Source organism: Aquila chrysaetos (genome assembly GCF_900496995.4).
Source record: "Aquila chrysaetos chrysaetos chromosome W unlocalized genomic scaffold, bAquChr1.4 W_unloc_1, whole genome shotgun sequence".
Lineage (NCBI taxonomy): Eukaryota > Metazoa > Chordata > Aves > Accipitriformes > Accipitridae > Aquila > Aquila chrysaetos.
In genome coordinates this window covers 4,344,257-4,370,503 of record NW_024470321.1, presented here as the reverse complement: position 1 = coordinate 4,370,503, position 26,247 = coordinate 4,344,257, and the positions used below count along the sequence as shown (strand labels likewise).

The window sequence follows — 26,247 nt, the reverse complement described above, 5'->3', positions numbered from 1 at the left end:
ATCTTGAAAGTAAAACCTGAGCCTTTCCAGAAAGAGAAATCCTTCTCAAGACCTAACATCAAGTTTGGTTAAAATATAAAGTGTTGCTTTAATTAATCTATTTTACTTTTGAAGAGAATGCCAGGTCTGACTGATCTGACAGGTGTTTTATAAAGTATGTTCAAAGATGGGGAAGAAGGACCAGAGGAATTGATCCTCACCTCCCCCAGAGCAGGACAGGCCACAATCAAAGCGAAGACAGGACAAGGAGAAAGCTGTAGTTTGTGACAGGGAGAGAGACCTGCACTAAAATGGCAGAGGGGCTCAAAACACGTATCCAGAACAGATGACAGCTGAGGTCAAGTTATGCTGGGCTAGAAAGGAGACAGTGATACCGTGGCTTTGCTAAGCTTTGTGCTTTAGGAAGGTATGGTAGCTGGACTGCAGAGAATGAAAGTTTTATGCAAGTCTTAAAGGAGAGAGAAGAAAGAACAGGAAAAGAGGAAAATAGAAAATGTAAAAGGAAATGAACTTCAGGCACGGTCACCAGCTGCATGGATGGAGTGAGAGGAAGCAAATCTGGCAGTAAAGTACTTTTACAACTCTGACTGGGACTTTCTGGGAGCCAAACTATCCCTCTAGGGTAAGCTCTGCCCCACCTTCTGCCTGCCAGGACAGCCCTTCCAGGCCCATTTTACTAGCTGCATTTGGAATAATGCCTCTCCCTGCTGCTCCAGCCCCAACTATTTCCAGCTGGCCCCGCCATGCTCCCATATCCCTCCCATACGATGAATGAACTGTCAGCTGTGACTTTTGGGGTGAGTTCTAAGGACTAGCATACAGCTCTAGCAGATGTGTATTGGCAAGCTGAGTAGCTGGCTTTTCAAGCTCCAAATGTTTTTTTAAATATAAATATATATATTTCTACAAACACATGCACGCATGCACACATGCTTACACACATATGTATATAAAAGAACAGAATTCCAGGGAAACCAAAGCCATGAGAAGACTGGAAAGAGCTGCTGACAGGAGATAGGTACATAAGCAAAGACTGAGTTGGCAATATGCAGTGTTACATCTTTTTGTGCATACATTAGCTAAAGAAATTGTTTTGAACTGTGTTTTCCATTCCTAGTTGTAAATGTTCATATGTCTGTGTTTCTATGTGCCTAACACTTTCTGTTGGAAGTGCTGTTTGTTGAGAAACAGTGCTCCCAGGATAGTCAGCTCCTCCTGTTCCAGCAGCTTTCCTCCCTTTCCTTTCTTTGTGCCCTGCCCAGTTGCTTCTGCTATAGACCCACAGCTGCTCTTCCTGGGTGGCTAGCAGCATGGGTTTATCCCTGTCCACCCCTGGTCTCAGAGGTTTCTTGTAGAGGTTGTCCTTTGCCCCTCCCTGAACAGCTCTCTTACTGGTTTTTTTTGTTTGTTTGTCATACTTTTCTTTTATCCTTTCTTCCCTAAGATCCCAGAGATCCCTGAGGAAGGATCAGACATGTCTTTTGTGTTGCTCTGAAAAGAGCTGGTTTAGATTTTCATTCACTTACTGCCTCAAGTCCTTTTATGTATCAATAGGAGAAATTAGAAAAATATAGTCTCTTTGATGGAGTATATAAATAACCTTTGGGAAGCAACAGCAGGAAAGAAACATGAAACTCATAAAGGGGCCACAGTTCTTGATTGCTGTGCCAATTTTGTTTACCTTAACAGAAAATTTTGAGCTGCAAAGTGAGAATTCACCCAATTCACATTTCTAACTTTATCTTTCTGTTTGCCTGTCTTCAAATGTTGTGGATGTGCAGCAGAGATATAAACGCTGTCCAATAAATCCTCCTCTACTGCTGCCATTTTTTTGGCACATAACAAGCTGTATTGTGATATGAGTAAAACTTGTACTGTGGGGAAAGGGATCTAAAATGATATTTGTATGTTTAGCATACAGGACAGAAATGCAGAGGCACAGAGTCACCTGAGTGCAACAAAATCAGTTTGTGTTTTGCAGACTGAATTCCTTCATGACAGGCTCATTAGAAGTTCTTGCTGCCAAATGCTGTTTGCTTTCACCTTCAAAACTGTCTGCATTAAAAATGAGTAACTCAACTTGGAAGTTATCTACATAAAGTATTGTTCCTGTCAGTGGTGCAGTGCTAGGCAAGGGTGGGAGGGAGAGCACACACTCAGCAAGTGAGTTCAAGAAGGGCCTGATTTAACGTATTGCTCAAAAACACTGGTGTAGTCTAAGCTAGTATGACACATTCTGGATGAAGTCTAGCTTAGCAGGACTTGACAGTAAGGAGGATTTACTTTTGCTAAATTAACTCAGCTAATCATACTTTGTAAGCCTAAATAGTTATTATTTTCAAGATTACTATCAGAACCTTGGTTTCTCTGTTTTGTGTTTTGAAACTTCCAGCCCCATAAACTCTTAACTTCGTGTGGAATATGGGTTCTTCTAGAATCAGCTAGCTCGCTATTTCTAAGCATTTCTACTTGCACAGATGGCTATTACATTATATCTCTGTTTCTCTGTGAGCATTGTTGTCAGCAGTTGGTGCATTCCCCATACACTAAGGCCTTCAGTGGTATGGCAGTTACGTGTTAATAATGAGAATCTGTAGGAAATTTCCCATAATGTTATTAAAGGGTGGTTTCAAGGGAGAAGCACATGACAAAAACCTGGTTCATGTGGTTACTGTAAAAATAACTAGTGTATCTTCACTTTAAGCTTTATAGTACTGTCAAATTCACAGCTTTAACTTAAATGAACAGCCAAGGTAATCTAGAATTATCTATCTCCAGATCCTATTTGATACACATATGAGAAAGGACAGTTGGCCAAATATGTACCAGATTGCTATCTTCACCCTGAGCCAGAAATAGATATTTTGTACTCAATCTATACCTCTGCCATTCCTCTTTCACTGCCTACAGATATACATGCCCTATTCAAGATCTTTACTGGTCCTTTTGGCTATCAAATTTCTGGCAAAAAGAAATGAATTTTTGTAATATGAAATCATACATATCAGAATCTGGAGCATAAAAATGTTTGCAAATACCTAATTTCAATCATAGGTGAAAGAATTAAGAAAAAAAACAACCCAAACAAAACACGCTAGAGACATCAGAGCACACAAGACCAAACTGTGCATGTCTCATAGTCTTCCAAATACTCAGGACCACAGGCTATTAGCCAGCATGCTGCATGCAATGCTCAGAAGCTGGGTAATTTCTAAAGTACTATGTCCACTAAAGCTCATTGTTTTGTGATTTAATATTTAAAATCTGGTGCCTATTAAAAAAGATTCACTAAGATAGGATAGGATCACCTAAACAGAAGCTAATAGAAGAATTTATGAAAGTGAATATATTTAATTAAAAATATTCCTTGCAGCTGCTGAGACCCTTTTTGTTTTGATTAAGTTTTGTAAAATACCCCTTTTTGTCTTCTGTGCATGGAACTTTTCATAAAGCATTCCCTCACTGCCATTCATTCCCTTCTGCTTTTTGCTTTTCCACTCTACTTCTTTAATGAACAGTTAGTTGTCCTTATCAGACATTACCTACATGAATGAAAAGGCCCCCAAAATGATCTGTGTGTCTTGTTTTCTGCCTATCAAAGATGGAAATGAACTGCCTTGGTTAAAATGCCAGTCAATAACATGTCAAATTTTATTCTTCCTCAGGCTTATTTTATTTAGTTTGCTTAGAAGTAAACATCATTCAGTGCAAAATACAGACATTATATTTCAGAATTTAAACCTAAAAAGATGGTCATCAGATCAATTCTATGGTCTTGCAAAAAGGACTAAGATAACATAGCAGCAGCCAGTAACCATACCTAAATTGGAAAAGGTTTTCTTCAAGTACAAACCAGTACCTGAGGATAAAAATCATAGTGATTTGCAGATATAAATATGATGGAATATGGAAATTAGTTCTTTTCTGCTCAGTTCTTCCATAAGAATAAAAGCTAATAAGCAGAGAGAAAGGCCACTTACATTGTTGCATTATCTGTTTCAAATAAATTAAATCATTGTAATAAAATATATTTAATATTAAAGTATTTGATGTTTCTAATGTGCTATTTGTCCTGACAAATGATATTTGAGTTCCTTAAAGGTCACACAAAAGGAGCTGTCTTTAGGGTATTTATGAATATATTCTAGTTAGAATACAAAGGAGTTGCTTATGAATGTGTGGAACAAAAGTTTTGACAACATTGATTACTGATATTTGGGTTCATTTCTTACATGATCATAAACACTCTACTGCAGAATTTGTATGTTAGGCCAATTAAAATTTCAGTTGCTTCCTTATAGCAAGTGAGTTGAAAATAATACCAACAGGAATGTGATTATCAACATTTGAAACTAATAAATTCCACTTTATTCATGGCCATCCATCTATGCCATACACTGAAATACCACTTTAGAAAAATCTTCTTTATTATCATCACATTAACATAGCATTAGCTACAGCCACATATTAGATGCCTGTATTGAGAGCAACCCCAAATACCTGGTTCCTTCCCTGACTGACCCAAACCAAATGCCTAGGTCCAGAAGAGCATCTCCTATCCCAAAGTCAGTCAATATTTGGATCCTCATCTGCAGTTTCATTTCCCTTTGTGTAAAATGATTTAAGAACTTTTATCTTGATTTGCCTTCCTTTACACTCATTTTTTTCCTCTGTAATCAAGAATGCCTAAGCCCATACTAACTCCCTTTAACACTGCACAGAAAGTAGTTGGTGTCTTGGATAGGAAACCTCACTGACTTACTGCTTTATTGCTAGGGCTGTTCACTCTTATCTGCAGACAGGCTTCAGTGGAAATCACCTGCAGCAAAATAAGGTTTGCTTCAGTAGCAGTGGGCTCCTGCTTGTCATACCATCATATTTCCAATCATATATGTCTCTGACAAACAAACAGATAGACACTGACAAAACTTGTTTGAAAATCATCTCTCTTCTGTACAGAAAAGCTGTATTGTGTGCTTGCTATAGGCCATATTTTCCTTCTGTCCCTCCCAGCTCTTTTCTCTACTATCAAATCAAATAAATTAAGCCAGAAAAACATGTGAGAGTAAACCTTATTTCATAAAAGAAATACAAAGAAATGGTTTTAAATAATGACAGGTGATATTTCTTCTGCTAATAAATGATTTTACTCAACATTTCAATGATACTTTCATCTTATTTACAGAATATGACCTACTGAGAAAAAACTGACCTCTGAGTATTAGAATATGCACAGGCTTAGCGCAAGAGTCTTAATACCTTAATATTCAGTAATACCACCAGAAAATTTGGGAGCAGTTCTGTTAATGCAGCTATCTAACCTCCAGACCACAGTTGGTATAGGATTGGCCAGCTCAGAGTATAAGCAGAAAAAGTTTAGGTCTGTCTGGCCTTTCCTGCAAAGACATAGTCTAACCTCCTGTGGGACCTATTAGGATCTAACTTCTACATTAGCTTTCTGGCTTGGATCACTGAAACTACATCAAAGCAGTAGCAGCTGTAATCCAGAATGAACTGAATCCATATATTTTACCTAAGAACTTGTTCGGTTTCAGTAACTGGCTTTGTTATATTTCCTATTCTGCAAGTGGTTTCTGATGTATGTAGAATCTCCTTTTTTTTACTTTATTAGTTTATGAGAAGAATGATTGTTGTGGTTTAACCCCAGCTGGCAACTAAGCACCACACAGCCACTCACTCACTCACTCCCCCCACCCAGTGGGATGGGGGAGAGAATCAGAAGAGTAAAGGTGAGAAAACTTGTGGGTTGAGATAAAGACAGTTTAACAGGTAAAGCAAAAGCCGTGTGCGCAAGCAAAGCAAAACAAGGAATTAATTCACTACTTCCCATCAGCAGGCAGGTGTTCAGGAAAGCAGGGCTCCATCATGTGTAAATATTACTTGGGAAGACAAATGCCATACCTCTGAACGTCCCCCCCTTCCTCCTTCTTCCCTGTCGTGGTTTAACCCCAGCCAGCAACTAAGCACCACGCAGCCACTCCCTCACTCCCCCCCCCACCCAGTGGAATGGGGGAGAAAATTGGGAAAAGAAGTAAAACTCGTGGGTTGAGATAAGAACAGTTTAATAGAACAGAAAAGAAGAAACTAATAATGTTAATGATTACACTAATAAAATGACAACAGTAATAATAAAAGGTTTGGAATGTACAAATGATGCGCAGTGCAATTGCTCACCACCCACCGATCGACACCCAGTTAGTCCCTGAGTGGCGATTCCCCCGCCCCCACTCCCCCCAGTTTATATACTAGGCATGATGTCACATGGTATGGAGTGCCCCGTTGGCCACTTTGGGTCAGCTGCCCTGGCTGTGTCCCCTCCCAACTTCTTGTGCCCCTCCAGCCTTCTTGCTGGCTGGGCATCAGAAGCTGAAAAATCCTTGACTTTAGACTAAACACTACTTAGCAACAACTGAAAACATCAGTGTTATCAACATTCTTCTCATACCTAACAACTCAAAAACATAGCACTGTACCAGCTACTAGGAAGACAATTAATTCTATCCCGGCTGAAACCAGGACAGTTTCCACCCCTTATTCTATACCATTGATGTCATGCTCAGTTCCCATACCTTCAGTTACATCCCAGTCAATCATCATCAGCTTTTCCATCCCTTTGCGACATATAAACATTGATATATATATACGTATATATGTATGCACACAAAGAGATATCATTCCTTTAGTTTATGGGTTGTGTTCATAAAATGTTCATTGAGTTCCCAACTCTGGGCTCCATCTGTCATACCAGTCTTTCTGGGCAGGAGGGATGGTGCAAAGTCTTCTCAGTCGGCAGAGCAGGATTGGGCTTCAGTGCGGTGTGACGAGCAGGTGACACTGGACGCAGCAGGAGGATGGTGTGCACCGTTGGATTGTTGCATGCTGGAGTCAGTTCTGGTTCCATCACTACTGCGCTTTGCTCAGTTTTATCACAGTTCTTCCTTGCTTGATCTAAGTGATTCTTACTGTAGTACTATGGATATAGCATATAACAATTATAGTAATGATAACATAGAGTAGCAGGATTATATAGCAGCTAATATCATACAGTTTAATTCTGGCTATTCTCACCTAAAATCAAATCCCCTTGAGGCACACATTGGACTTCCCCATCTTTTTGCATCACCCACCAAGTGCACCCAGTTCCTTGAGCAAAAGCAATCCCACGAATGGGTTTACCTTTGCCTGAGGCAGGAGTAACCCAGACTGTCTTCCCTAACATATTTTTTATGTGCACTACAGGGACTGTATCCCCTTCTACAGTACGTAAAACTTCTGACTGGACAGGGCCACCCCGATTGGCAGGTCCTCTGGTGTTGACTAACCAGGTGGCTTTTGCTAAATGTGTATCCCAGTGTTTGAAGGTTCCACCCCCCATTGCTCTCAATGTAGTCTTTAACAGTCCATTGTATTGTTCGATTTTTCTGGAGGCTGGTGCATGATAGGGGATGTGATACACCCACTCAATGCCATGTTCTTTGGCCCAGGTGTCTATGAGGTTGTTTCGGAAGTGAGTCCCGTTGTCTGACTCGATTCTTTCTGGGGTGCCGTGTTGCCATAAAACTTTCTCTTCAAGGCCCAGGATAGTGTTCTGGGCAGTGGCGTGGGACACAGGATATGTTTCCAGCCATCCAGTGGTTGCTTCCACCATTGTAAGCACATGGCACTTGCCTTGGCAGGTTCGTGGGAGTGCGATATAGTCAATCTGCCAGGCCTCCCACTCTTTATATTTCAGCCATCGCCCTCCATACGACAGGGGTTTCAGCCGCTTGGCTTGCTTAATTGCAGCACGTTTCACATTCATGGATAACCTGTGCGATAGTGTCCATGGTCAAGTCCACCCCTCGATCATGAGCCCATCTATATGTTGCATCTCTTCCCTGATGGCCCGAGGTATCATGGGCCCACTGAGCCATAAATAGCTCACCCTTATGTTGCCAGTCCAGGTCCACCTGGGCCACTTCAATCTTGGCAGCCTGATCCACCTGTTGGTTGTTTTGATGTTCTTCAGTGGCCTGACTCTTGGGTACGTGAGCATCTACATGATGTCCTTTTACAACCAGATTCTCTAGCCAGGACGCAGTATCTTGCCACAGTGTGGCAGCCCAAACGGGTTTACCTCTGCGCTGCCAGTTTCTCTGCTTCTGTTGCTGTAACCACCCCCACAGGGCATTTGCCACCATCCATGAGTCAGTATAGAGATAGAGCACTGGCCACTTTTCTCTTTCAGCAATGTCTAACGCTAGCTGGATGGCTTTCACCTCTGCAAACTGGCTCGATTCAGCTTCTCCTTCAGCAGTTTCTGCGACTTGTCGTGTAGGACTCCATACAGCAGCCTTCCGCCTCCGATGTTTTCCCACAATGCGACAGGACCCATCAGTGAACAGGGCATATTGCCTCTCATTTTCTGGCAGTTTATTATACAGTGGGGCCTCTTCAGCCCGTGTCACCTCCTCCTCTGGCGACATTCCAAAATCTTTGCCTTCTGGCCAGTCCATGATCACTTCCACAATTCCTGGGCGACTGGGGTTTCCTATGCGAGCCCGTTGTGTGATCAGTGCGACCCACTTACTCCACGTGGCATCAGTCACGTGATGTGTAGAGGAGACCCTCCCTTTGAACATCCAGCCCAGCACTGGCAGTCGGGGTGCTAAGAGGAGCTGTGTTTCAGTACCAACCACTTCTGAGGCGGCTCGAACTCCTTCATATGCTGCCAATATCTCTTTTTCAGTTGGAGTATAGCGAGCCTCAGATCCTCCATATCCTCGACTCCAAAACCCCAGGGGTCGGCCTTGGGTCTCCCCAGGTGCTTTCTGCCAGAGGCTCCAGGTAGGGCCATGGTCCCTGGCTGTGGTGTAGAGCACATTTTTAACATCTTGTCCTGCCCAGACTGGTCCAAGGGCTACTGCATGAACAATCTCCCGTTTAATTTGTTCAAAGGCTTGTTGTTGCTCAGGGCCCCATTTAAAATCGTTCTTCTTCCAGGTCACTTGATAGAGAGGGCTTAGAATCAGACTGTAATTTGGAATATGCATTCTCCAAAACCCGACGACACCTAAGAAAGCCTGTGTTTCCTTTTTATTAGTCGGTGGAGACATAGCTGCTATTTTGTTGATCACATCCATAGGGATCTGATGACGTCCATCTTGCCATTATATTCCTAAGAACTGGATCTCCTGTGAAGGTCCCTTGACCTTACCTTCTTTTTTGGCAAAACCAGCTTTCAGAAGGATTTGGATTATTTTCTTCCCTTTCTCAAAGACTTCTTCTGCTGTGTTGCCCCATACGATGATGTCATCAATGTATTGCAGGCGTTCTGGAGCTTCACCTTTTTCCAGTGCAGTCTGGATTAGTCCATGGCAAATGGTGGGGCTGTGTTTCCACCCCTGGGGCAATCGATTCCAAGTGTACTGGACACTCCTCCAAGTGAAAGCAAATTTTGGATGGCACTCTGCTGCCAGAGGGACTGAGAAAAATGCATTAGCAATGTCAGTTGTGGCATACCACTTGGCTGCCTTTGACTCTAGTTCGTACTGAAGTTCTAGCATATCTGGAACGGCAGCACTCAGTGGCGGTCTGACTGCATTCAGGCCACGATAGTCAACTGTTAGTCTCCACTCCCCATTAGGTTTTCGCACTGACTGTATGGGACTATTAAAGGGTGAGCAAGTTTTGCTGATCACCCCTTGACTCTCCAGTTGGTGAATCAACTTGTGGATGGGAATCAGGGAGTCTCGTTTGGTGCGATATTGCCGCCGGTGCACCGTCGTGGTAGCAATTGGCACTTGTTCTTCAACCCTCAGCAACCCCACAATCGAAGGGTCTTGAGAGAGACCAGGCAGGGTAGACAGCTGTTCAATTCCTTCCATCTCCAAGGCAGCTATACCAAAAGCCCATCGATACCCCTTTGGGTCCTTAAAATACCCTCTCCTGAGATAGTCTATGCCAAGGATGCACGGGGCCTCTGGGCCAGTCACAATGGGGTGTTTCTGCCATTCATTCCCAGTTAGGCTTACTTCAGCCTCCAATGCAGTTAACTCTTGGGATCCCCCTGTCACATCAGAAATACAGATGGGTTCTGCCCCTTTATAACTTGATGTCATTAGAGTACATTGTGCGCCGGTGTCTACTAAAGCCTTATACTCCTGTGAGTGTGATGTGCCAGGCCATCGAATCCACACAGTCCAATAGACCCGGTTATCCCTTTCCTCCACCTGGCTGGAGGCAGGGCCCCTCTAATTCTGGTCAGAGTGTCCATTACTCACTTCTCGTAAAATTGGCTCAGAAGTCCCTTCAGGAGGATCAGAAATAAGATCAGCCCTTCTACTCTGTTTGGAAACTGGAGCGGCATTTTTCCTAGTAGAATCCCCTTTTGTGGTGGTTTTTCCTCGCAGCTCACGTACCCATGCATTTAGGACCGAGGTAGGTTTTCCATCCCATTTCCTTATGTCCTCTCTGTGGTCACATAGGTAAAACCACAGGGCACCTCGCGGTGTGTACCTTCTATATTCTCTCTCTTGGGCAGAGGAACGCTCACTCCTAATAGCTGAGACATTGGTCCTTACAGGTGGGGAGTAGGACATATCCTCTTTGAATTGCTGGAAATCCTCGGACAGCTTCTCCACAGCTGAAATGCAGGCTTGTAGGGAGGAAGAGAGATTTTCTTCGTATTGCCGGAGTTGGCGAGCCACTTCATCCACTGTCGGTGCCTCTTCGTCTTTCCAGGTCATTATCACCAGTGAGTTGGCATAGGACGATGGTGCGCTCCGTACAAACTTCTGCCACATGGGTCATGTGCATGGGACTTCGTGTGGATCTTTGGGTAATTGTGGGTTGTCCGGGTCATAATGAATCATGTCTAGCATGGCTAATTCCCTCAGATATTGGATACCTCTTTCCATGGTGGTCCACTTGCTTGATTGACATATCTTCCTTAAAGGGGTACCTTTCCTTCACGCTTGACAGGAGTGGCCTCCAGAGGCTGATGGCTTGTGTCCCTTTTCCAATTGCCTTGTCAATGCCACCTTCCCTGGCAAGCGATCCCAGCTGCTTGGCTTCCCTACCTTCTAATTCCAAGCTCTTTGCCCCATTGTCCCAGCATCGGAGGAGCCAGGTGATAATATGCTCACCTATACGGCGGCCAAAATCTTTTTGCATATCCCACAGCTCACTCAAGGATAGGGATCGAGTGATTACCTCTGGTTCTGCCTCTTCCTCCTTGTCCTGGGTTCAGCTGGGATAGAGTTAATTTTTACAGGAACCTGGGAGGTGGGGGGGCATAGCCGGGGCAGCTGACCTGAACTAGCCAAGGAGCTATTCCATACCATGTGACATCATGCCCAGTATATAAATGGGGAGCGGGCTGGGGGGAGCTCTCTTGACTGTCGGTGGGGGAAGTGGTGGAGTGTCGGGTTCCGGGTGGTGAGCAGTTGCACTGTGCATCACTCTTTTTGTATATTCTTTCATTAGTACCGTTGTTGTTGTTGTTGTAACTTTTTTTGCGTTGTCCCAGTAAACTGCCCTTATCTCAACCCTCAAGGTTCCAGGTTTTTTTTCCTTTTCTCTCCTCCGTCTCCTCCCTATCCCACCGGAGGGGGGCAGGAGGAGTGAGCGAGCGGCTGCGTGGTCCTTTGTTACCGGCTGGGCTGAAACCACGACACTCCTGTTCCCGTGATGACCCTGGTTCATCTTCCTCCTTCGCTAAGCGAACTGATTTTTTTTGTATATTTCCTCTTCTGTATGAGGGCAACTGATACTGGTGTGGGTTGGTCCGCTGGTTCAGTTGCAGTACCGCTCGCCGGCTTTTGGATAACCGTAGTGTCTGTCGCTGAGGTTTGGGTAGCCACAGTGATCGTCGCCGGGGCTGGAGGGACCACAGCACCCGTTGCCGAGGTTTGGGTGACTGCAGTGCTCATCGTTTTGTTGTTAGGTCCAGAGACCTTCTCTTCCCCTTGAGGGTACTCAGTGGTGTCGAACAGGGCTCAATAGGCATGGGCCAGGCCCCAGCACGTTGCAGTGATTTGTATCTCTCTGGAGCTGCCAGGGTGACAGCATACCTTTTCCAAATATTTTACTAGTTCTTCTGGATTCTGCACTTGTTCAGGGGTGAATTTCCAAAACATTGGAGGTGCCCACTTTTCTAGGTACTTGCCCATACTACCCCACATACCCTGCCACTCATAATTATCCAGCCTTGGGGCAGATCTCTTGGTGATCTTCTTAAATAGTTGTTTAACCTTAAACAAGAGCTGAACCACATTCAGGAGCATGCTAATTCCTAGCAGTAGGGCTAGGACCGTGCTAGTTTCAACATCCCAAGGGTATTCAAATTTTTCAAAATTCTCAAACACCATTGTAACTGGACTGAAGGAGAAAGGAGAGGGGAAGAAAGGTACCCCACCCTTAGACTGGTTTTCCAAGGAGGAAAGGTAAATGGTGTAATTATTAATAGTTTCCCACAGATGGCTCCCGAAGTATAAAGGTGACAATGCTGAGTGCAAATACCGGATTAATCCCACAACTGATAACTTGATCATACCATAAGCCAGTGTTATACAATACATCAAAGCGAAAACCTTAATCCACCTCCCACAGATGATAAGCAGCAGCACAGGGACTACATACAGCAAGCGAGGTGATACATAACAGAACTTTAAAAACCAGAGCAACAACTCTAAGGACACATAAATCAACATAATGACCAGCGACTGTTAGACCAATATAATGAATGCTTGTAACAAATTTGTTTTAACAAGCTCTGGTCAGGTTTGTTGTTATCTCAACCCTTCGTGCCCCACGTTGGGCGCCAAAAGGGACTGTTGTGGTTTAACCCCAGCCAGCAACTAAGCACCACGCAGCCGCTCACTCACTCACCCCCTGCACCCAGTGGGATGGGGGAGAAAATCGGGAAAAGAAGTAAAACTCGTGGGTTGAGATAAGAACAGTTTAATAGAACAGAAAAGAAGAAACTAATAATGATAATGATAACACTAATAAAATGACAACAGTAATAATAAAAGGATTGGAATGTACAAATGATGCACAATGCAATTTCTTACCACCCGCCAATCGATGCCCAGTTAGTCCCTGAGTGGCGATTCCCCCCGCCCCCCCTCCCCCCAGTTTCTATACTAGATGTGATGTCACATGGTATGGAATACCCCATTGGCCACTTTGGGTCAGCTGCCCTGGCTCTGTCCCCTCCCAACTTCTTGTGCCCCTCCAGCCTTCTCACTGGCTGGGCATCAGAAGCTGAAAAAATCCTTGACTTTAGACTAAACACTACTTAGCAACAACTGAAAACATCAGTGTTATCAACATTCTTCTCATACTGAACTCAAAACATAGCACTGTACCAGCTACTAGAAAGACAGTTAACTCTATCCCGGCTGAAACCAGGACATTCCCCCCAGCTTTATATGCGGAGCATGACGTCATATGGTCTGGAATATCCCTTTGGTCAGTTGGGGTCAGCTGTCCCAGCTGTGTCCCCTCCCAACTTCTTGTGCACCCCCAGCCCACTCGCTGGTGGGGTGGTGTGAAAAGCAGAAAAGGCCTTGACTCTGTGTAAGCACTGCTCAGCAGTAATGAAAACATCCCTGTATTATCAACACTGTTTTCAGCACAAATCCAAAACATAGCCCCATACTAGCTACTATGAAGAAAATTAACTCTATCCCAGCCAAAACCTATTATGATCCAGTGCAGAATTCTTCTTTTTCGTGTTTATTCTCAATTTTCTCCCCCTTGATTAGTTTTATGAGTAGGATTGCAGAGTTGTACAATGAGTGATGTCAGAGTTTTCTTCCCCTTTTAAAAGAAAAAGAAATTGTAATTTTATTTGCAACATGTAAAAATTTTGTTTCTTATTGTTTCAGGACACAGCAGGTCAGGAGAGATACAGAACAATTACCACGGCTTACTACCGGGGTGCAATGGGCTTCATTTTAATGTATGACATCACGAATGAAGAATCCTTCAATGCTGTGCAGGATTGGTAAGTAAAACTTAGAATTCATATTAAATATCACAGAGAATATTTGATATCACTCACTTGCTGTACCCAAGCATTCCTATACCCAAACATAGGGGTTTTCTTGTGTAAAGACAATGATTACTATAAAATGTGTTGCATATAATTCATTGTAACCATTATGTTTTTCTGTGATTTCAGTTAATGTGGGTTATTTATACCACTAAAACCAGCAACATGCTAGCATGGAGAGTAACTGCTGAGATACCAGAAAGTGTTTCCATAGTTCATGGAAAAACAAGGAATACCATATGTGGGGGTTGTCTTTTGATTTATTTTTTCATCATGTTGCTTTTAACTGTAGCTGGTTAGACATTATGGTGTCAGTCTTGTGCCTTAAGTGTAAAAATGATGAGCAAACTTCATCAGAATAGTGGAACCTAATATGGCTGGTACTCATATTACCATGTATTTTGTGAATGTCGAAATGTCTCCATAGAAGTGTGTCATTTTAATTAGACATGGGTCAGTCAGGATCCAAACAATTGAAGGCTTTTTCAAGTAAAGCTGACCCAAAAGGAAAGCTAGAATTAATCTCAGTGGTCTCTTCCTTTATGATTTATTTTAATATCTGAGAGCCTTCTAGCAGCGCTCTGAATTATATGAATAGCATTTGTCATGTGTGGGCCATGTGCTCTCTTGCATGGGAGAATTGTGTTTGAGAGAGGCTTTTGTTCAGAGTTTGTGTGATTTGTTCAGTATGTTTCTTTGGCTTTTTTGTTATTTTAAATGTACACTAACTACTGTGTACTTTTTTCAGGACAGGCAAGGTCAGAAACATGTTTCACGCTTGATGTAAAAGGCAGTGATGTTGCGATGCTTGTTTCTAATGGGAATTGTTGCCCAGCCCCAGACTCTCCAAGAAAAAAATCTTTCTTTCTTTCACACTCTTCTAATTATTATTGTGGTAGAAAGTGCCACTGAACCCATGGAGCAGCTTCCCCCTCTACACTTGGAGTTTTTCTTGGTCTGTATATGCTGAGCCTGGTCATTCAGCACTCTGAAAATAAGAACTGAGAGCCTTAGCTTGATTCTGCTCTACAAGAAATGGGAGCTTGGGTTGCATAACATTTCCTGTGTAAGCACTAGGGATGTAGTCATTCACACTCCTCCAGTGGAAAGGGACAACTCCAGAGTGTGTCCCACCTTCTTCTCCCCATCAGTTATCTGTACGACTCTACACTGAATTGCTCTTACAAGTGTTTCTTTCCATTTACTAGAGAATCAATAAGCTTACATGACTAGCATAGACCAGACAACTAGCTTTTGGACAACTGAATTTATCTGAGAGGAGTCTCTGCTTGATACTCAAAGGGGAGACACATTTGCTCACTGTGACTTGTTATGCCAAAGGGATGTTCTGCCCATTTTGTACAAGCTGGAGGCATCATGCTGAAGGCTTGCTGTTACACAGTTGTGAGTACTGCTCTGTTCAACAGCATGAGACGGAATCTCCTACCTAACAGGAAGTAGCTGAAAGTCTTATTTGTAGATGCTGCTGTGAAAGTTTAGCAAAATCAGGGAATCAAGGAGTACACCGAACCTCCCAGCTGAACCTGTAATTGTGCCTGCCAGCATCACTGCTTCCTAGGCCTGCTAGCTGAGGCACTTTCTTGCTTTGTCTCTGCTGTCCTTTGTCTATGGGCTGATTCCATTCAAGCGCTGGGTTAACTGGGTGATAATGGCTGTCTGGGACCAGCTGTAATCTGCAAATCTCATTACCCCATCTCCGGGCTAACCAGATGGCATGCCATGTATTATCTAGCTTCCTCTGATACAAAGGTTTCTGTATAGCAAGTGTAAATATGGGTACTTATTATTAATTTTCTCACCTGTTTGTTTTCCAGCTTCTTATATCTGGTGTGGTTGGCACACTTTCTCTCCTAGTGAAAAATAACTAGGCTTCATACTAATTTAAAAATAAATAAATCCCTGTAAAATGAAACAAGAAAATATTTAAAAGCTATGGAGTTCTTAAATAGGTTTGTGAAATATGATTTTTCCATCAATATATCTAGAAGCTGTACAAACAATTGGCAGCTACTATAAAAATTTGGTGGACAGGAGAGATTGCATGATTATGTGCTGAGAGCTACTGAGCAGTCATCTGCATGATGAAAGGGATGACAGAGAGGCAGAGTGCCTCACTTGTTAGGATGAGACATAGATGTGCTTTTATTTTTAATTTCATGAGCCCAGTTGCTGCCCTGCTGTTCTTCCTCTGTTTTATTCCTCCCATCTCACAGCTGATAGTTGGTTTTGATTAGCCCATGCTCCAATTTTGATAGTAATTACAAAATTACAGCTTGCTTCTGAATGTGAGAGAAGTTAAAGAAAACTCTGAATTACCAATGTTGCAGAAGAGCAAGCATGACTGTGCGTATGTGTGCGTTTGTGAAAGATATGGGGGGAGGGAGTGTGAGCTTTTAAGCCTCTCTGGGGCTTAAAATGCTTTTCTCTGTGATAAACGTGCCTGTGAAGACAGTGGTGCCATTTCATATATGTGCACAATTGGCCAAATCCACGCTCAAATCCCATCCCATCAGTTTCAAGGCTTGATCTAGAAACTGCACTGCAGTCAGGACAATGAATCTACAGGTGCCTTTTAGATTTGGATAAAGGAGTTTGGTTTAAAATGTGTGTTGGGATGATTCTTTAAAAGCAGTTTGTTCAAAGCTGTTGTATTCATACTGAAAGGCATTTTTTTCAATCTGAAGTCTGGCTGACATTTCTCCTTTATAACAACAGATGGATAGTCGTGTTTCCAGATGCCATGCCTAGGTCAGCATGAATCTATTCAGCTGTGAGAAATGCTATATCTATTTTGACTATTAACATTTTACATTAAGAAAAAATCGGTATCTGTAATTTTATCTAAACCTCTTAGCACCAATATATGCAACAGTATAGTAGCTAAGCATTTGTCCACCACTCTGTGAGACTGAGAAAGTGTTTTGCCTAAGAGCTTGGCTAAATGACTTGAAGGTCCAATAAATTTCAACCATACTGCAGACACTTCAGGAAACATTCATATCTCACTTTCCCTAAGTAAAATTAAAAAAAAGTAAAGATTACAAATAATGGCAACAACAAAAGTTGTAACCTAAATAGAGATTTTTTTTGAGATTCAAAAACTTTTGGCATGAGAAATCTTGAGTTTCTACCTTTTGATAGTTCCTCTGTATGTACACCCAGTGATTTATTGCCTTCAGTCTCATCCAGAGGATGATGCTAAGAATACACCGCCAGTGCTCTTGTCCTATAATTGCTCGGTCACTTCAGAATTGCTGCCTTCTAGGGTATGTTCACCTAACCTGTGTCTGAATAGTTATGTTCCCTGTATAGTTTCACAGGTACTACAACAGATACTGTTTAAATGAGCCTAGTTTGGTGGACAGTTCAGACTGGCCTACATAATTGACAGGTCCTTAATAATTTTGTACCATTTGGACATTTTTTGTATCATCTATAGACTTTATCAGCAGTTATTCTAAATGTTTAAAAACTTTGATAAAATAAGTGAAGAGTATTTCTCCAAGAAGATTCATGCAGGACCCCTAGCCACGTCCCAAGTTAATGATTACCCTTTTCCATTTCTCTACTGAGAGCTAATTCAGGTTTTTAATCCTTTTCAGGGACTAATTTGTTTCTGCATGTTAATTTTAGGGAGCATTGCTAATCTTCTAACTAGTTCTCCTGAAGAAGAATGTCACCTACTTTTATCTCTGCATTGTATTCTGCTAGTATTCTCCAAACTGACTGTATTTCTAAGTATATATTTCCAATTCTTTAGACAGTGCTAAAATGAAATGAAAGCAAGAAAGTAACAGGCAAAAATACTTTCCTGCTCTAGATTTCAGAAGTATTTTGAATTTGAATTCTGTAGCTAACAGGTTTTTTTGTCACTTTATTTTTCTTTGTGAAATATTTGGAGTTGTTCATGCATCAAGACAAAGGAAACACTCAGTACCTGCATAACCTTTTTCCATGATGGAAAAGAGTTGGAGTGTATTATTTATAATACTGAAATTCCAAATTAATGTTATAGGTCTAGACAAAATGGGGAAATAGAATTTGTCTTCCTCAGACAGAAAGGATCATTATTAAGAATATTCGTTTGACTCAGGTAGGAGGAAGTTAGTTTCTCTCACTTGGCTCTTACTTCTGCCTCTGGTAGCAGGTTAGGCGAGCAACCTGTGTACATGACCCTTTTCCCAGGACAGCCTGAACAAGCCAGTACTGCTGGCTAGGAAGCAGTGCTAGGTCAGTCTCTGAATGTGTTTCCTCTGAAGAAAATGCCAGTGGCAGTAGTCACAGCACTGAACAATATTCTCCTTTTATAGATACAGGTTTTCAGAAGTTCACAAGGACAAACAATTTCTGTTTTTATTCAGTGAGAGGGGATGTGTGCTGAAAATCTGGCTGCTAGCAGAAACAGCAAAGCAAACATGCTTTGACTCAGCAGATCTCCTATGGAGCTCTGCTCAGAATTTGAAGCTGCCTTTTCCAGGAGGCTTTTTCCTTCAGAAATGTAGCTAATGCTGCAAGTGCCAAGTGTGTACCTTGCAGTGCTTTGGTGCATGGTGGTCATGCCACCCTAAAAGATGCAGATTTTGGGAACAGCTTTATTTCCTATAAATAGGAACCACTTGTAGGGCATAATTTTTCTGCCTGGCTGAGGTCTAAATTAGAAACAAGCAATAACCAAAGCATGCCATTGAGCAGAATTCTTTAGACAGCATCCACACGTTTCAAGTAATTGGTCTAGTGGAATCTGATTTCCTTTAACAAATTCCTTATTAAATCTGAAGAGGAAATAAGTGAATGTTGAGAATGACTTCATGCCACTTGAATGTATATTTGTTTTAGTTCAGTTATAATGTCACAGTGGTTGCATTCATTCCTTTTTTATGCTACCAGCTGTAGCATTTACATTTTTTTAGCCTTTTTCATCATTACATTTGTGGTGGGTTGACCCTGGCTGGGTGCCAGGTGCCCACCAAAGCCGCTCTATCACTCCCCCTCCACAACTGGACAGGGGAGAGAAAAATATAACAAAAGGCTCATGGGTTGAGATAAGGACAGTTTAATAAAGCAAAAGCAAAGGTCACGCGCGAAAACAAAGGAAAACAAACTATTTTATTCTCTACTTCCCATCAGCAGGCGATGTCTGGCCACTTCCTGGGAAGCAGGGCTTCAGTACGTGTAGCAGTTGCTCCAGAAGACCAACGTAAATAACGAATGCCCCCCCACTTCCTCTTCCCTTTACTTAGCTTTTATTGCTGAGCTGACATCATATGGTATGGAATATCCCTTTGGTCAGTTTGGGTCAGCTGTCCCAGCTATGTCCCCTCCCAAGATCTTGCCCACCCCCAGCCTGCTGGTGAGGGAGGGGGGGAAATGTTGGAGAGACAGCCTTGATGCTGTGCCAGCACTGCTCAGCAGTAGCCAAAACACTGGTGTGTTATCAACACCTTTCTAGCTACCGATGCAGAGCACAGCACTATGAGGGCTGCTATGGGGAGAATTAACTCCATCTCAGCCAAACCCAATACACATTTCACTAGGAGCTTTTGTGCCACCTTCCCTCTTAGTGGTTCAGTCCACATAAGGTGTAGACCACTGCTTTATGGCAGTGGTTCCTTACGGTAGAAAGGAGAGGTTGAAGGCTTTGTACTTTCTTTGCAAATGCTGTCAACTCAGTATGTTAAGTTCTATAGAAATGCCAGGAAAATAAATGCCCCTGAGTTGAAGTTAAACCTGTTTTTTATAAATGCAACCTCTCTAGACTTTTAATTACTTATTTGGTGTTGAAGAGTTATTTATACTCAGGATATTCCTAATGCATTGTCTCCGGCTAGGTCAGAAACAGCAGGAATGTAAACCATGATCTAAAAGACTGAATTTTTATGTTCTAGGTTGAAACCCAGCTGGCTTGATTTGAAACTTAGCAAAGTCCAAAGGCTACACAGGAACAGAGAGTACATTGTGTATAGTGGTTTACACTCACTTTAAGTTGCTCCTCTGCACCTGAAAATGTTGTCCTAACTTCAAGTGTTTGTCTGGCAATATCTTTATCATTGTCTGGTGACTGCTGAAAGCACTGCTGTGGAGGGCTTCTTTGTGCAGGAATTCAAAACTTGAGAATTCCACATTGCTGAAGTCTCAGATTCAGGGATGCTTCCTCAGGAGACACACAAGGCTGAAAGAGCCTAAGAGCTTTGAATTGTTAAAGTTTTCAGATGACCTGTGTTTTGTGAGCCTGTCAAGGTCTACAGAACTGGTTCTTCCTGCATTCTGGATGAGCAGGGAGGACAGCATCCTAGGAAAAACTTTGATTGCCCACACTCTTTAAAAAATAAAGTATTTCTTAAAAATTATAAAATGGATATTTTTTAATGTCCCTGTTGGAAAGGAGTATGGTTACAGATCTTCTTAAGAAGTTCAGAGGGTCTTCCATGAAAGATGCTTCTTTTTCCTCTTTTTCTCTTGCTTTTTTCTCCGATGTCATTTAAAGGGCTCCCCATCTTCAGTCTGCTCAAGCTCATCACCTTTGGGAAGGAATCAGCTGGCAGAAGGTACATAATCTGCCTATTTTATGAAGGAGACAGAGGCTTAGGACGCAGCAGGCAATTTCTGATTTAAGAACTCTATTGTGCTGTGTTTACTTGTGTATTTCCATAGTGTCGTGGTTTCAGCCCAGCCGGTAACAAAGGACCACGCAGCCGCTCGCTCACTCCTCCCGCCCCCTCCGGTGGGATAGGGGGGAGACGGAGGAGAGAAAAGAAAAAAACCTGGAACCTCGAGGGTTGAGATAAGGGCAGTTTACTGGGACAACACAAAAAAAGTTACAACAACAACGACGGTACTAATGAAAGAGTATACAGAAAAGAGTGATGCACAGTGCAACTGCTCACCACCCGGGACCCAACGCTCCGCCACTTCCCCCACCGCAAGTCGAGAGCGAGAGAGCAGGAGAGCCCTCCCCCCGGCCCACTCCCCAGTTATATACTGAGCATGATGTCACATGGTATGGAATAGCTCCTTGGCTAGTTCAGGTCAGCTGCCCCGCTATGCCCCCCACACCTCCCAGGTTCCTGTAAAAATTAACTCTATCCCAGCTGAACCCAGGACATTATCCACCCCTTATTCTATACCATCTACATCATGCCCAGATCTTACATTTCCAATCAACCACTACCACTTTCCTTGTCTTATATATATATATATGTATATGGACACCCCCCCCACACACACACACAAATAGTATTCCCTTAGTCAATGGGCTATCCCTCCATTGTGTCCATCAATTTTATTTAGTCCATGACTTTGGGGCTCCAGCTGTTGTAACAGTCCTTCAGGATAAGAGAGATGGTGTGAGGTGTTGGGTTGTTGTATGCTGTCTCTGGAACTTGTGGCTGGTACATTTGGTGCAACCCACACCCTTGGTCTGCAGGTCGAAGATGTTGATCTTGAGGAAATTGCTGGGCGCCAGTTCCAGTTCTATCACTGTTGTACTTGGCTCAGTTTCAAAGTCCATCCTTCAGTCATTTGGGTAATTCTTACAGTAATACCCTTGATATGGCATATAGCCACTATAGATACAATGACATACATTGGCAGGTTATTTAGCAGTTAAATATCATACAGCCTAGTTCACTGGCTATTCTCTCCCAAAATCAAATCTCCCTGAGGTACACATCGAACTTCCCCATCCTTCTGCATCACCCACCAGGTGTACCCAGGTCCCTGAGCAAAAACAACCCCTTGGATGGGTTTGTCTCTGCTTGAGGGAGGACTAACCCAGACTGTCTTTCCTAACATACTCCTCATGTGCACTACAGGAACTTTATCCCCTTCTACAGTATGTGGAAGTCTTGGTTGGGCGGGGCCCGCCTGATTGGTGGATCCTCTAGTATTAACTAACCAGGTGGCTTTTGTTAAATGTGTATCCCAATGTTTGAAAGTTCCACCCCCCATTGCTCTCAATGTAGTTTTCAGCAGTCCATTGTATCGTTCGATTTTTCCGGAGGCTGGTGCGTGATAAGGGATGTGATACACCCACTCAATGCCATGTTCTTTGGCCCAGGTGTCTATGAGGTTGTTTCAGAAGTGAGTCCCGTTGTCTGACTCGATTCTTTCTGGGGTGCCGTGTCGCCATAAAACTTTCTCTTCAAGGCCCAGGATAGTGTTCTGGGCAGTGGCGTGGGACACAGGATATGTTTCCAGCCATCCAGTGGTTGCTTCCACCATTGTAAGCACATGGCACTTGCCTTGGCGGGTTCGTGGGAGTGCGATATAGTCAATCTGCCAGGCCTCCCACTGTTTATATTTCAGCCATCGCCCTCCATACGACAGGGGTTTCAGCCGCTTGGCTTGCTTAATTGCAGCACGTTTCACATTCATGGATAACCTGTGCGATAGTGTCCATGGTCAAGTCCACCCCTCGATCACGAGCCCATCTATATGTTGCATCTCTTCCCTGATGGCCCGAGGTATCATGGGCCCACTGAGCCATAAATAGCTCACCCTTATGTTGCCAGTCCAGGTCCACCTGAGACACTTCAATCTTGGCAGCCTGATCCACCTGTTGGTTGTTTTGATGTTCTTCAGTGGCCCGACTCTTGGGTACATGAGCATCTACGTGGCGTACTTTTACCACTAGCTTCTCTAGCCGAACAGCAATATCTTGCCACAGTGCGGCAGCCCAGATGGGTTTACCTCTGCGCTGCCAATTGCTCTTCTTCCATTGCTGTAACCACCCCCATAGGGCATTTGCCACCATCCATGAGTCAGTATAGAGATAGAGCACTGGCCACTTCTCTCTTTCAGCAATGTCTAACGCTAGCTGGATGGCTTTCACCTCTGCAAACTGGCTCGATTCAGCTTCTCCTTCAGCAGTTTCTGCGACTAGTCCTGTGGGACTCCATACAGCAGCCTTCCACCTCCGATGTTTTCCCACAATGCGACAGGACCCATCAGTGAACAGGGCATATTGCCTCTCATTTTCTGGCAGTTTATTATACAGTGGGGCCTCTTCAGCACGTGTCACCTCCTCCTCTGGTGACATTCCAAAATCTTTGCCTTCTGGCCAGTCCATGATCACTTCCACAATTCCTGGGCGACTGGGGTTTCCGTTGTGTGATCAGTGCGGCCCACTTCCTCCACGTGGCATCAGTTGCATGATGTGTAGAGGAGACTTTCCGTTTGAACATCCAGCCTAGCACTGGCAGTCGGGGTGCTAAGAGGAGCTGTGTTTCAGTACCAACCACTTCTGAGGCAGCTCAAACTCCTTCATATGCTGCCAATATCTCTTTTTCAGTTGGAGTATAGCGAGCCTCGGATCCTCGATATCCTCGACTGCAAAACTCCAGGGGTCGGCCTTGGGTCTCCCCAGGTGCTTTCTGCCAGAGGCTCCAGGTAGGGCCATTCTCCCCGGCTGCAGTGTAGAGCACATTTATAACATCTTGTCCTGCCCGGACTGGCCCAAGGGCTACTGCATGAACAATCTCCCGCTTAATTTGTTCAAAGGCTTGTCGTTGCTCAGGGCCCCATTTAAAATCATTCTTCTTCCGGGTAACTTGGTAGAGAGGACTTACAATTTGACTGTAATTTGGAATATGCATTCTCCAAAAGCCCACAACACCTAAGAAAGCTTGTGTTTCCTTTTTATTAGTCGCTGGGGACATAGCTGCTATTTTGTTGATCACATCCATAGGGATCTGACGACGCCCGTCTTGCCATTTCACTCCTAAGAACTGGATCTCCTGTGCAGGTCCCTTGACCTTCCTTTCTTTTATGGCAAAACCAGCCTTCAAAAGGATTTGGATTATTTTCTTCCCTTTCTCAAAAACTTCTTCTGCTGTGTTGCCCCATACGATGATGTCATCAATGTACTGCAGGTGCTCTGGAGCTTCACCTTTTTCCAGTGCAGCCTGGATCAGTCCATGGCAAATAGTGGGGCTGTGTTTCCACCCCTGGGGCAGTCGATTCCAAGTGTACTGGACACCCCTCCAAGTAAAGGCAAACTGTGGCCTGCACTCCGCTGCCAAAGGAATGGAAAAAAATGCATTAGCAATGTCAAATGTGGCATACCACTTAGCTGCCTTTGATTCCAGTTCATATTGAAGTTCTAACATATCTGGCACAGCAGCGCTCAGCGGTGGCGTGACTTCATTCAGCCCACGATAATCTACTGTTAGTCTCCATTCCCCATTAGATTTCCGCATGGGCCATATGAGACTGTTAAAGGGTGAGTGAGTCTTGCTGATCACTCCTTGACTCTCCAATTGGCAAATCAGCTTATGGATGGGGATCAGGGAATCTCGGTTGGTGCGATATTGCCGCTGGTGCTGCACTATCATGGTAGCAATTGGCACCTGTTGTTCTTCAACCCTCAGCAACCCCACAACCGAAGGGTCTTGAGAGAGACCAGGCAGGGTAGACAGCTGTTCAATCTCCTCCGTCTCCAATGCAGCTATACCAAAAGCCCAACGGTACCCTTTTGGGTCCTTGAAATACCCCCTCCTGAGATAATCTATGCCAAGGATGCACGGGGCCTCTGGGCCAGTTGCAATGCGGTGTTTATGCCACTCATTCCCGGTTAGACTCATTTCAGCTTCCAATACGGTTAGCTCTTGGGATCCCCCTGTCACACCAGAGATACAGATGGGTTCTGCCCCTTTATAACTTGATGGCATTAGGGTGCATTGTGCACCAGTGTCCACTAGAGCCTTATATTCCTGTGGGTCTGATGTGCCAGGCCATCGAATCCACACTGTCCAGTAGACTCGGTTGTCCCTCTCCTCCACCTGGCTGGAGGCAGGGCCCCTCCAATCCTGGTTAGAATATTCGTTACTCACTTTTCGCACACGTGAATCAGAAGTCCCTTCAAGAGGATCAGAAATGAGATCAGCCCATCTACTGCGTCTTGGGGACTGCTCACAGGAAACTGGAGCAGCAGTTTTCCAAGAAGAATCCTCTTTTCTGGTTGCTTTTTCTCGCAACTCCCGTACCCGTGCATCCAGGACTGAGGTAGGTTTTCCATCCCACTTCCTCATGTCCTCTCCATGGTCACGCAGGTAAAACCACAGGTTAGCCCGTCGTGTGTACTTTCTCTCTCCTCTCTCTTGGGCAGAGGAATGCTTACTCCCAATAGCTGCGATGCGGGCCTGTACAGGTGGGGAAGAAGACATATCCACTTTGAATTGCTGGAACTCTCAGGACAATTCCTCTACAGCCGAGACACAGGCCCGTAGGGAGGAAGAGAGACTTCCTTCGTATTGCCAGAGTTGGACAGCCAATTCATCCACCGTTTGTCCATGGCCTTCTTTCCAGGACATTACTGCCAATGAGTTGGCATAGGTTGGTGGTGCACTTTGTAGAAACTTCCGCCACATGGGTTGTGTGCATTGGACTTCATCTGGGTCTATGGGTGACTGCGCATTTTCCGAATCATTATAAATCACCTCCAGCACAGCTAATTCCCTCAGGTACTGGATACCTCTCTCCATGGTGGTCCACTTGCCTTGGTTACATGTAACTTCATCCTTGAAGGGGTATCTTTCCTTTACACCTAACAGAAGTCGCCTCCAGAGGCTGAGGACTTGTGTTTTTCTCCCAATCGCCTTGTCGATGCCCCCTTCCCTAGATAGAGATCCCAACTGCTTGGCTTCCTTACCCTCTAATTCCACACTACTAGCCCCATTATCCCAGCATCGGAGCAGCCAGGTAACAATGTGCTCACCTGGGTGGCGGCTAAAATCTTTTCGCATGTCGTGCAACTCACTCAGGGATAGAGATCGGGTGATGATTTCAGGTTCTGCCTCTTCCTCCTGTTCTCGTGATGACCCTGGTTCATCTTCATCTCTCACTGAGCGAACCGATTTCTTTTTGTGTTTCTTTTTCTGTACAGGGGCGACTGATACTGGCACAGGTTGGTTCTCTGGTTTAGCTGCAGTATCTGTCACCGGGGTTGGGGTAGCCGCGCTGCCTGTTGCCGGGGTAGGGGTAGCCACGGTGCCTGCTGTCGGGGTTGGGGTAGCCGCGCTGCCTGCTGTTCTGTTTTCCATCTTTTCCCCCTTTTCTCCCTGAGGGTGCTGCCTAATATCAAGCAGTGTTTGGTAGATACTGGCCAGGGCCCAGCACAGTGCAGCGAGTTGTACATCTTTGGAATAGCCACAGCATTTTTCTTTCAA

The 26,247-nt window shown here is 44.0% G+C and overlaps 1 protein-coding gene across 1 annotated transcript in view; it reads left to right on the top strand.

The window, feature by feature from the left end:
• LOC121232881 (ras-related protein Rab-3C-like) overlaps positions 1-26,247 on the top strand; it is a 208,784-nt gene that overhangs the window by 53,131 nt on the left and 129,406 nt on the right. The window contains 1 exon segment of the mRNA XM_041121391.1: positions 13,896-14,014. Coding sequence (XP_040977325.1) covers positions 13,896-14,014 — 119 coding nt within the window.